Raw genomic sequence first — 13,107 nt, 5'->3', positions numbered from 1 at the left:
CATTTTACCTTTGATTTAGCTTCAATTTACCATATTTTTCTTTATTTAACCTTTCCCTTTTTTCTTCTACATCTTTTCTCATTCATTTAACTTATTTTGCCTTCTTTAATCATTTATTTGCCTTTTATTTACCTTCCCTTACCTTTTATAACCGTTTTTATCGTATTTTTCCTTTTTTATACTTTTATTCACCTTGCTTTACCTTCTTTTACCTTTTATTTACCTTTGATGTAACATTTACCTTCTTATACCATCTATTTAACTTTTTAAACCTTCTTATCTTTTATTTACATTATTTTACCATCTATTTACCGTTTACTCTCTTTTACCATCTATTTAACTAGTTTTACATTTGTTTACCTTCTGTTTACCAGTTTTTCTTATCTTGTTTTGCCTTCAACTTATTTTAACATCTATTTTATTTTACCTTCTTTTACCTCTATTTAACTTGTTTTACCTTGTTTTATGTGGGCCGTCCATCCATCCATTTTCTACCACCTGTCAATTTTGAGGTCCGAATTTTTGAAAGATTTAGCGATTACTCAAAGCAAAAGAATATAAATTAAAACATTTTTCTAATTGAATTAATCAATTTAATTGATTTGTCGTTGCCGCCCTTGTTTCAATAAACAACCACAAGTAAGAACTTTTTTTCACCTCTTATGTAAAGTTCTGTTTACTTATTTGCCCAACTAAATACGTACTTTCAGGAATAATACATCAGGGGTGAACACAGTGCAGCATGTGTTAAATTGCAGTAGTAAAATTAGCAGCAAAAAAAATACTTTACTGTATGTGTATATTTATCTTAAAATGTATGCTTTTTTTTTTTTTTTTGCTTTTTTCCCAAAAAATACATGCATCATGGCCACATTTTGACACAGTCACGCCAAATTGCTTGCCATTCTGTGGAAAACACCGAAAATATATTGCAGGGGTGGCCAAACTTTTTCCACTAAGGGCCACATACTGACAAATCAAAGGATGGGGGTTGGGGTCATTTTGGCAGTTTTCACCATCAAAACCAGTACAAATATATAGATATATAGAAATACAAAATGCAATTTCGTTAAGAATTTCGTATAAAGGCTGAAAAGCCAAAGCCAAACTGAAGTGCTAACAGTTAGCACTGTCCAGATAGCCTCAAGTAACAAAAATAAAAGCGAAATTAGCTAAAAAAAAATCTGTATGGTGTCAAGCACCAAAATATTACTCTGCAATGCATACCTGAATTTTTTTTCTTTAAGTGCTAGCATCGCAACGTTAGCTTACGTCAAGTACCAAAATATATCTGGTGTGTACCAACAAAATCAACTAAAAAAGCTAACCACCTAATATTAGCATGCTAACATTTAGCATGTGTCAAGTACAAACCCTGTTTCCATATGAGATGGGAAATTGTGTTAGATGTAAATATAAACGGAATACAATGATTTGCAAATCTTTTTCAACCCATATTCGATTGAATGCACTACAAAGACAACATATTTGATGTTCAAACTCATAAACTTTACTTATTTTTTTGCAAATAATAATTAACTTAGAATTTCATGGCTGCAACACGTGCCAAAGTAGTTGGGAAAGGGCATGTTCACCACTGTGTTACATCACCTTTTCTTTTAACAACGCTCAATAAACGTTTGGGAACTGAGGAAACTAATTGTTGAAGTTTTGAAAGTGGAATTCTTTCCCATTCTTGTTTTATGTAGAGCTTCAGTCCTTCAACAGGCCAGGGTCTCCTCTGTCGTATTTTACGCTTCATTTTCCATGGGAGACAGGTCTGGACTGCAGGCGGGCCAGGAAAGTACCCACACTCTTTTTTAACGAAGCCACGCTGTTGTAACACGTGCTGAATGTGGCTTGGCATTGTCTTGCTGAAATAAGAAGGGGCGTCCATGAAAAAGATGGCGCTTAGATGGCAGCATATGTTGTTCCAAAACCTGTATGTACCTTTCAGCATTAATGGTGCCTTCACAGATGTGTAAGTTACCCATGCCTTGGGCACTAATGCACCCCCATACCATCACAGATGCTGGATTTTGAACTTTCCCTCGATAACAGTCTGGATGGTTCGCTTCCCCTTTGGTCCGGATGACACAATATCGAATATTTTCCCCAAAAATTTGAAATGTGCACTCATCAGACCACAGAACACTTTTCCACTTTGCATCAGTCCATCTTAGATGATCTCGGGCCCAGAAAAGCCGGCGGCGTTTCTTGATGTTGTTGATAAATGTCTTTCGCTTTGCATAGTAGAGCTTTAACTTGCAATTACAGATTCAACGACAAACTGTATTTAGTGACAGTGGTTTTCTGAAGTGTTTCTGAGCCCATGTGGTGATATCCTTTAGAGATTGATGTCGGTTTTTGATACAGTGCAGTCTGAAGGATCGACGGTCACGGTCATTCAATGTTGGTTTCCGGCCATGCCGCTTACGTGGAGTGATTTCTCCAGATTCTCTAACCCGTTTGATGATATTATGGACCGTGGATGTTGAAATCCCTAAATTTCTTGCAATTATATTTTGAGAAACGTTGTTCTTAAACTGTTTGACTATTAGCTCACGCAGTTGTGGACAAAGGGGTGTACCTCGCCCCATCCTTTCTTGTGAAAGACTGAGCATTTTTTGGGAAGCTGTTTTTATACCCAATCATGGCACCCACCTGTTCCCAATTAGCCTGCACACCTGTGGGATGTTCCAAATAAGTGTTTGATGAGCATTCCTCAACTTTATCAGTATTTATTGCCACCTTTCCCAACTTCTTTGTCACGTGTTGCTGGCATCAAATTCTAAAGTTAATGATTATTTGCTTGAACATCAAATATGTTGTCTTTGTAGCATATTCAACTGAATATGGGTTGAAAATTATTTGCAAATCATTGTATTCCGTTTATATTTACGTCTAAAACAATTTCCCAACTCCTATGGAAACGGGGTTTGTAACAACATATTTGGAGCTGAGGTGTATACCTGCAAAATGTGCCCTAAAAAAGCAATGATGCTAACAATTGTGCCGTGAGCTTTTATAAAAGTAGCCAAGGGTCGCAAATGGCCCCCCGGCCTGCACTTTAGACACCCAAGATAATTAGAATGTTGGGGCCAACAAATCATACACTGGTTTGTACGAATAAATTAATATGTGGTACTCAAAAACATTGCAATTCAGGGGACGTGAACAGATTTCCGTCCTTAAGTGGGGACATGACAGGAAATATTCGTCAAGTACTGGTTCATCAAAACTTCTACTTTTACTTGCTCCTGTGCTTTAAATGGTAACAGGGATTGGACTAGCGGAACACACAATCGAGCACAGAGCGCCTTAAAACACAGCAAACGGCTCAAAGTATTGGCAGGCGATGGATTCTACACGCTTCCTTTCAACGCCGCGTTTGGTGCCGCTGAAGGCCAATCAATAAGAATCCATTAGCGCAGGCAGCCATGGTGACAAGCACTGATTTCTAGCCTCTTCACCTACTTCCAATTAAAGTCTGGCCAATGAGCATGTCCATAGCGGATCTATAAAGGTCATTGCCCAGCAGGCGCAAGACATTGATACAACGTTGATTATACATAAGTCCTTTAAAACTGACTTTGAAATAACGTTGGCAAAGTAGTTGTAAAATCAGACAATGTTGGTGTCCAACGTTGAATCAACGTTGTTGATTGGAAAATGACCAAATTTCAATGGTCAAATCAACATCACAACCTGACATTGGACATTGATTGATTGGAGAAACGTTGTCAAAAAGCATGTTGTTTCAACGTTGTATTTGTGTTGTAGAATATTGGTTGGGAAATGACTAAAATTCAATGGTCAAATCAATATTGATGAAACGTTGTCAAGAAGCATGTTGTTTCAACATTGTATTTGTGTTGTAGAATATTGGTTGGGAAATGACTAAAATTCAATGGTCAAATCAATATTGATGAAACGTTGTCAAAAAGCATGTTGTTTCAACGTTGGATTGTTTCGTTGGAAAATTACCAAAATTCAATGATCAAATCAATATTCATTAAATGTTGTCAAAAAGCATGTTGTTTCAACATTGTATTTGTGTTGTAGAATATTGGTTGGGAAATGACTAAAATTCAATGGTCAAATCAACATCGATGAAACGTTGTCAAAAAGCATGTTGTTTCAACGTTCGATTGTTTCGTTGGAAAATGACCAAAATTCAATGGTCAAATCAACATCACAACCTGACATTGGACATTGATTGATTGGAGAAACGTTGTCAAAAAGCATGTTGTTTCAACATTGTATTTGTGTTGTAGAATATTGGTTGGGAAATGACTAAAATTCAATGGTCGAATCAACATTGATGAAACGTTGTCAAAAAGCATGTTGTTTCAACGTTGGATCGTTTCGTTGGAAAATGACCAAAATTCAATGGTCAAATCAATATTAATTAAATGTTGTCAAAAAGCATGTTGTTTCAACATTGTATTTGTGTTGTAGAATATTGGTTGGGAAGTGACTAAAATTCAATGGTCAAATCAACATCGATGAAACGTTGTCAAAAAGCATGTTGTTTCAACGTTCGATTGTTTCGTTGGAAAATGACCAAAATTCAATGGTCAAATCAACATGGATTAAACGTTGTCAGAAGCATATTTCAACGTTGTATTTGTATTTTAGAATATTGGTTGGAAAATGACCAAAATCCAATGGTCAAATCAACATTGATTAAACATTGTCAAAAAGCATGTTTCAACATTGTATTTGTGTTGCAGAATATTAGTTGGAAAATGACAAAAATTAAATGGTCAAAACAAAATTAATGAAACGTTGTCAAAAAGCATGTTATTTCAACGTTGTATTTGTGTTGGAGAATATTGGTTGGAAAATGACCAAAATTCAATGGTCAAATCAACATGGATTAAAAGTTGTCAAAAAGCATGACGTTTCAACGTTGTATTTGTGTTGCAGAATACTAGTTGGAAAATGACCAAAATTCAATGGTCAAATCAACATTGATTAAACTTTGTCAAAAAGCATGTTGTTTCAACGTTGGATTTTTTGGTTGGAAAATATTGGTTAAGAAATTACCAAAGTTCAATGGTCAAATCTACATGAAATAAAAGTTGTTAAAAGCATGTTGTTTAAACATTGGATTTTTGGAGGGGAGAATATTGGTTGGAAAATGACCAAAAAACATGGCCAAATCAACATTGATTAAACATTGTCAAAAAGCATGTTTCAACACTGTATTTGTGTTGCAGAATATTAGTTGGAAAATGACAAAAATTAAATGGTCAAAACAAAATTAATGAAACGTTGTCAAAAAGCATGTTATTTCAATGTTGTATTTGTGTTGCAGAATACTAGTTGGAAAATGACAAAAATTAAATGGTCAAAACAAAATTAATGATACGTTGTCAAAAAGCATGTTATTTCAATGTTGTATTTGTGTTGCAGAATACTAGTTGGAAAATGACCAAAATTCAATGGTCAAATCAACATTGATTAAACTTGGTCAAAAAGCATGTTGTTTAAACGTTGGATTTTTTGGTTGGAAAATATTGGTTAGGAAATTACCAAAGTTCAATGGTCAAATCAACATGGATTAAAAGTTGTTAAAAGCATGTTGTTTCAACCTTGGATTTTTTGGGGGGGAGAATATTGGTTGGAAAATGACCAAAATTCATCAATGGTGTAATCGAGACTGATTGAAGGTTGTCAAAAAGCATGTTGCTTCAACATTGCATTTGTGTTGTAGAATATTGGTTGGAAAATGACCAAAATTTAATGGTCAAATCAACATTGATTCAATGTCAAAATGTATGCTGTTTCAACGTTGGATTTTTTTGTTGGAGAATATTGGTTGGAAAATGACCAAAATTCAATGGTCAAATTAACATTGATTAAACGTTGCCAAAAAGCATGTTGTTTCAACGTTGGATTTTTTGGTTGGAGAATATTAGTTGGGAAGTTACCAAAAAGTTCAATGGTCAAATCAACATTGATTAAACGTTGTGAAAAAGCAAGTTGTTTCAAAGTTGGATTTTTTTGTTGGAGAATATTGGTTGGAAAATGAGCAAAATTCAATGGTCAAATCAACATTGATTAAACATTATCACAAAGCATGTTGTTTCAACGCTGGATTTTTTTGTTGGAGAATATTGTTTAAAAAATGACCACAATTCAATGGTCAAATCAACATTGATTAAACGTTGTCACAAAGCATGTTGTTTCAACGTTGAATTTTTTGGTTGGAGAATATTGGTTGAGAAGTTACCAAAATTCAATGGTCAAATCAACATTGATTAAATGTTGTCAAAAAGCATGTAGTTTCAACGTTGGTTTTTTTGTTGGAGAATATTGGTTGGAAAATAAGAAAAATTCAATGGTCAAATCAACATTGATTAAACGTTGTCAAAAAGCATGTTCGGAGGTTGTATTTGTGTTGTACAATATTGGTTGGAAAATTACCAAACTTCAATGGTCAAATCGACATTGATTAAACGTTGTCACAAAGCATGTTGTTCCAACGTTGGATTTTTTTGTTGGAGAATATTGGTTGGAATATGAGCAAAATTCAATGGTCAAATCAACATTGATTAAACATTGTCAAAAAGCATGTTCGGAGGTTGTATTTGTGTTGTAGAATATTGGTTGGAAAATTACCAAACTTCAATGGTCAAATCAACATTGATTAAACGTTGTCACATAGCATGTTGTTCCAACGTTGGATTTTTTTGTTGGAGAATATTGGTTGGAAAATGACCAAAATTCAATGGTCAAATAAACATTGATTAAACGTTGTCACAAAGCATGTTCTTTCAACATTGGATTTTTTGGTTGGAGAATATTGGTTGGGAAGTTACCAAAATTCAATGGTCAAATCAACATTGATTAAACGTTGTCAAAAAGCATGTTGTTTCAAAGTTGGATTTTTTTGTTGGAGAATATTGGTTGGAAAATGAGCAAAATTCAATGGTCAAATCAACATTGGTTAAACGTTGCCAAAAAGCATATGGTTTCAACGTTGGATTTTTTTGGGGGAGAATATTGGTTGAGAAGTTACCAAAAGTCAATGGTCAAATCAACATTATCACAAAGCATGTTGTTTCAACGCTGGATTTTTTTGTTGGAGAATATTGGTTGGAAAATGAGCAAAATTCAATGGTCAAATCAACATTGATTAAACTTTGTCAAAAAGCATGTTCCAATGTTGTATTTGTGTTGTAGAATATTGGTTGGAAAATGAGCAAAATTCAATGGTCAAATCAACATTGATTAAACGTTCTCAAAAAGCATGTTGTTTCAACGTTGGATTTTTATGTTGGAGAATATTGGTTGGAAAATAGGCAAAATTCAATGGCCAAATCACCATTGATTAAACCTGGTCAAAACGCATGTTGTTTCACTGTTGGATTTTTTGGGTTGGAGAATATTGGTTGGGAAGTTACCAGAATTCAATGGTCAAATCAACATTGATTAAACATTATCACAAAGCATGTTGTCTCAACGCTGGATTTTTTTTGTTGGAGAATATTGGTTGGAAAATGACCAAAATTCAATGGTCAAATCAACATCTATTAAACGTTGTCAAAAAGCATGTTCCAACGTTGTATTTGTGTTGTAGAATATTGGTTGGAGATGACCAAAATTCAATGGTCAAATCAACATTGACTAAACATAATCACAAAGCATGTTGTTTCAACGTCGGATTTTTTTGTTGTAGAATATTGGTTGGAAAATGACCAAAATTCAATGGTCAAATCAACATTGATTAAACGTTGTCGAAAAGCATGTTCCAACGTTGTATTTGTGTTGTAGAATATTGGTTGGAAAATGACCAAAATTCAATGGTCAAATCAACATTGATTAAACATTGTCAAAAAGCATGTTGTTTCAACGTTGGATTTTTTTGGGTTGGAGAATATTGGTTGGGAAGTTACCAGAATTCAATGGTTAAATCAACGTTGATTAAACATTATCACAAAGCATGTTGTTTCAACGCTGGATTTTTTTGTTGGAGAATATTGCTTAAAAAATTACCACAATTCAATGGTCAAATCAACATTGATTAAACGTTGTCAAAAAGCATGTTGTTTAAACATGTTTGAGTTGCTCAACATCAGGACCTAATTCAACAAGTACTCAACGTTGTTTTATTGTCTTGTGCCTGCTGGGTGTCTTTGGCCACGGAGGCCACGCTTTGGAATATTCCCAAAAAATCCCTTCTGAACTGCAGTTTGTTGGAAGGAAGGAGGGAGGCGGAGCTAAATAAGTGTTGTGTCCCTTAGACGTGTAGTGAACGCAGCACTGGAGGTCGTGTTTGAAATTGTGTGAATGTGTGTGTGGTGGAAAAGATGAGATGCATGTAAAAGGGTCAGCAGGGTTCTTGGGGCCTTACCTTCACTGCAGTCGTTGCCTTGGTAACCGGTGTCGGAGCAGTCGCAGACGGCCAGGTCGTTGACCAGGCTGCACAGGCCGCCGTTTTGGCACTGGTGGTCCGGCCCGCAGCCGGCTGTCACCGTGACGCCCTCGGAGCTGTCCAGCGCCACCAACGAGCCGTTGATGCTCACCGCCGTGATCCAGCCACGGAAGGCGGGGTGCTCGCGCACCGACGGCGAGGTGAGGCGCAGGGGCGAGGCGTGGAGCTCCGAGGTCACTCCGCCCACGTAGGTGTGGCTGAACACCGTCATGTCTCTCCTCTTGCTCTTCACCTCCGCCCAGCCCTCCAGCCGCCCGTCCACCTCCAGCGAGGTGTTCTTCCAGTCCCGCTTGACGCGCACGGCGTGCCAGCGCCCGTCGCTCACCGCCACGCCCGACTGCAGCTCGGCGGGCTCGGCGCAGAAGATGGAGAAGCGCAGGCGCAGGTGGCCGCGCAGGAGCAGCAGCTCCAGGAAGTCGCAGAAGCCCTCGTCGTCCAGGTAGAGCAGCAGGCCCTCCTGGCTGTGCGTCCGCAGGCTGAAGCTCAGCACGCTCTCGCAGCAGGCGTTCCACACCGGGAAGCGGCCCCACTGGTTGGACACGGCGCCGAACTCCAGCACCTCGCCTTGGGCCTGGCCCCCCACGCTGCACAGGCACAGGCCCAGGAAGAGCAGAGGGGCCGCCGCCCAGACGCACATCGCCATCACACTCATGCGCGCACGCTCGCACTCACACACACTGGCGGAAGGAAGAGGCTAGAGCTGGGAAGCGTGCTCTACGGCGCTCATGGTGACGGCACTTTGGAGGGGACGTGTCTCAGGTGCGCCCTGCGTTCCTAACGAGGCCACGCTCTGGATCCGCCTTTCATCCTCCGCTCAGTCCTTCATTCCGACGACCACGCCATCTCACACGTGCGCCCAAAGGGAGGTGGACTCCATGGTCGTGGCCCAGATAGGGGCCTGCTCCCCTCCTCACCCCACGCAGGAAAACTCCCCACGGGGCTCGGCGTGTGCGTTCTGTGCGGCTCACACGCCGCTAACGGAGAGAAATGACATCGTCATTGCAGGATTCTCTCCCCTCCCCGTCTTACTTAGCGGGGGCAAGATTTGAAGAATGGTGTGTGAGCGTGTGTGTGTGTGTATATATATATATATGTGTGTGTGTGTGTGCCTGGTCATCACTCTCCAGCCACCTACAGAGAGAGAACAGAGATGGGACAGTCAAGCCAAGAGTAAACAACACTAAAATAAACCTCATCACACTTTTTTTTTCTTTTTTTTTAAATAACATTTCCCACATCGAAGGATTCTATGGTTTTCATCACAATTAGCAGCAGCTGCGATGCGGCGGATGAGTCAAACCTTAGCGAATTAACCTGTTTTTTCACGGACTACTCCACGAACAAACGGTACGACAGCGACGTGAAGTGGCAAAAATAAAATAAAATAGGACGAAAACGCGGGCGACATTTTTGTTATTGATACACGAGGTGAATGACTGCGGTTGAAATATCGATTGTCGATTTGCGGCCATTCCTCCGCTCCATGCCACCCAATTCCTTTCCTTCGCTCCTTTTACACGTCAACTAATTACTCCTACTTGCCCGGTGGTACCGAAAAGCGAATAAAAAGAGTTAAATGGAGGATATTTGTCCGTAAATTCCATATTTAGAGGTGAGGAAATAGGACCTACCTCACCAGCATCCTTTTGGTGCCGCGGCGGCTCGCGACTCATCGATCCCTCCGCCTCCCTCCTTCCTTCCGTCTTTCCTTTACCGGCGGAGGTGAGTCGAAAAGCCGACTAAAAGGGAGCCTGGCGGCGGGAAAGGTAGCTCGGGAGGAACCCGCTCCGAGGAATGAAAAGGTCCAGGCTCACCTCCAAAAGTGTTCTCTCCCGGGAAGAGGTATACTGAGGGGAGAGGGGGGGGAGGTGCAGTAAGATATATGCTCTCCTCCTCGAGACAGCGCGCGAAGGCTCGTCACGTGACTGCGAAGTGAGCGAGCGCGGAAGAGAGAGAAAAAAGGTAGAGTCGGGGGGGGGCGGACCGATCCAAATACCGACAGTGTCGATATCAATGGCGAGCATGATGAGAAGCATATGTTGCATGTTTTTGTGGGGCAGTGTTGATATTACATTTTCACAAAGTCATTTTTTTTTAACCTTCGTCTTGTGTTAGGGTCGGCACCGACCCGTTTTAGTTTTTAAATGCATAAAAACACCACATACATTTATTTTTTTGCATCAAAGCTTTTTGACTTTGTCAGGAACCTATTTGTCAACAAAATAAAACATTTTAATTTTTTTCACTAAATTATAAAATGCTCTGGTAGAAATTATGTCCTTGGTGTTGTTAGGGTCGGTTTCGACCCGGTTGATAAAGCAATGATAAGAGCCAAAACTGAACACACTGATAGCCAGCTCCTCTCCCAATCATGTGAGCTTTAGTGGATTCTCATTTGACCTTGTTATCCTGTACAAAAACAAACAAAAGACGGACACTAAAAGTGTCACTTTTTGCCACTCTGATTTTGTTTTTTTATTAGTTTTGGAACTAGTATTCTATTTCTCTTGGTTTCATTTGCTTGATTGGTTGTTTGTTTGATGTTGGATTTCTGTTGCTGAAAAAAATACTTTTTAGCCTTTTTCTTGAAGTAAATATATATGGGTCAAAATTGACCCGTAACACCATAGATGTTACTATAGTTAAAATTCTTAAAATGAAAAAAAAAAAAAAGACACATTTATTTAAGAGATGTGTTCTAATACCCCTTAGTAATAGTTAGGTAACACAACAACCTTTTTTTATTTATATGATTCTCGTGAGGTTTGTTTTACCATTTTTAAAAATTGAAATGGAGGGGTATACTGACAAAATAAGGCCCAATGGCCCAAACCAAAAATATTAAAACCAATATTTTCAAGGATAAGGAAGCCTAATAAGGTAACCAAGAGATGAGAAACAAATTGGATGATAGATAATTGTTTGTAGTGTTTTTTACAGCCTATTAAAACATGGGTCAAAACCGACCTGTTAACATAAGAGATGGTAACAGAAAGCTAACACAAGAGGAAGGTTAATGAAATCAAAAAGTAGTTTTTGCTTTTGGTTATGTTGCGCTACAGTACTGTATGAAAGTTAAAGGCCTACTGAAAGCCACTACTATCGACCACGCAGTCTGATAGTTTATATATCAATGATAAATAAATGATAAATGGGTTGTACTTGTATAGCGCTTTTCTACCTTCAAGGTACTCTTCCACATTTACACATTCACACACTGATGGAGGGAGCTGCCATGCAAGGCGCCAACCAGCACCCATCAGGAGCAAGGGTGAAGTGTCTTGCTCAGGACACAACGGACGTGACGAGGTTGGTACTAGGTGGGATTTGAACCAGTGACCTTTGGGTTGCGCACGGCCACTCTACCACTGCGCCACGCCGTCCCCAATGATGAAATATTAACATTGCAACACATGCCAATACGGCCCTTTTCCATCCATCCATCCATCCATCTTCTTCCGCTTATCCGAGGTCGGGTCGCGGGGGCAACAGCCTAAGCAGGGAAACCCAGACTTCCCTCTCTCCAGCCACTTCGTCTAGCTCTTCCCGGGGGATCCCGAGGCGTTCCCAGGCCAGCCGGGAGACATAGTCTTCCCAACGTGTCCTGGGTCTTCCCCGTGGCCTCCTACCGGTTGGACGTGCCCTAAACACCTCCCTAGGGAGGCGTTCGGGTGGCATCCTGACCAGATGCCCGAACCACCTCATCTGGCTCCTCTCCATGTGGAGGAGCAGCGGCTCTACTTTGAGTTCCACCCGGATGGCAGAGCTTCTCACCCTATCTCTAAGGGAGAGACCTGGAAACTCATTTCGACCGCTTGTACCCGTGATCTTATCCTTTCGGTCATGACCCAAAGCTCATGACCATAGGTGAGGATGGGAACGTAGCTCGACCGGTAAATTGAGAGCTTTGCCTTCCGGCTCAGCTCCTTCTTCACCACAACGGATCGGTACAACGTCCGCATTACTGAAGACGCCGCACCGATCCGCCTGTCGATCTCACGATCCACTCTTCCCTCACTCGTGAACAAGACTCCTAGGTACTTGAACTCCTCCACTTGGGGCAGGGTCTCCTACCCAACCCGGAGATGGCACTCCACCCTTTTCCGGGCGAGAACCATGGACTCAGACTTGGAGGTGCTGATTCTCATTCCGGTCGCTTCACACTCGGCTGCGAACCGATCCAGTGATCAGCAGACCTATGTAAGCGTCAATATATACCTTGATGGTGCAGAAAAAAAGACCATATTTTTCTAACCGATTTCCGAACTCTAAATGGGTGAATTTTGGCGAATTAAACGCCTTTCTGTTTATCGCGCTGGAGGCGATGACGTCAGAATGTGACGTCGCCGAGGTAATACACCCGCCATTTTCATTTTTTACATATTACAAACACTGGGTCTCAGCTCTGTTATTTTCCATTTTTTTGACTATTTTTTGGAACCTTGGAGACATCATGCCTCGTCGGTGTGTTGTCGGAGGGTGTAACAACACTAACAGGGAGGGATTCAAGTTGCACCACTGGCCCGAAGATGCCAAAGTGTCTGCCGCCAGACCCCCATTGAATGTGCCAGAGTGTCTCCATATTTTACCGGCGATGCTAAGGCAGACATGGCACAGAGATGTATGGATAACCTGCAGATGCATTTGCAACGATAGTCAAC

At 40.3% G+C, this 13,107-nt stretch overlaps 1 protein-coding gene across 1 annotated transcript in view; it reads right to left on the bottom strand.

The window, feature by feature from the left end:
- LOC133557141 (neurexin-1a-like) overlaps positions 1-10,367 on the bottom strand; it is a 174,141-nt gene extending 163,774 nt beyond the window's left edge. Inside the window, exons 1-2 of the mRNA XM_061907385.1 lie at positions 10,078-10,367; positions 8,366-9,577 (exon numbers count right to left, since the gene is read on the bottom strand). Coding sequence (XP_061763369.1) covers positions 8,366-9,098 — 733 coding nt within the window. The 5' untranslated portion in view covers positions 9,099-9,577; positions 10,078-10,367. The remainder of the gene's footprint in view (positions 1-8,365; positions 9,578-10,077) is intronic.
- Positions 10,368-13,107: the final 2,740 nt, after the last annotated feature.

Source organism: Nerophis ophidion, linkage group LG08 (assembly GCF_033978795.1).
Source record: "Nerophis ophidion isolate RoL-2023_Sa linkage group LG08, RoL_Noph_v1.0, whole genome shotgun sequence".
NCBI classification, from domain to species: Eukaryota; Metazoa; Chordata; class Actinopteri; order Syngnathiformes; family Syngnathidae; genus Nerophis; species Nerophis ophidion.
Note: the sequence above shows the minus strand (reverse complement) of the source record. Positions and strands in the feature narration are given on the sequence as shown.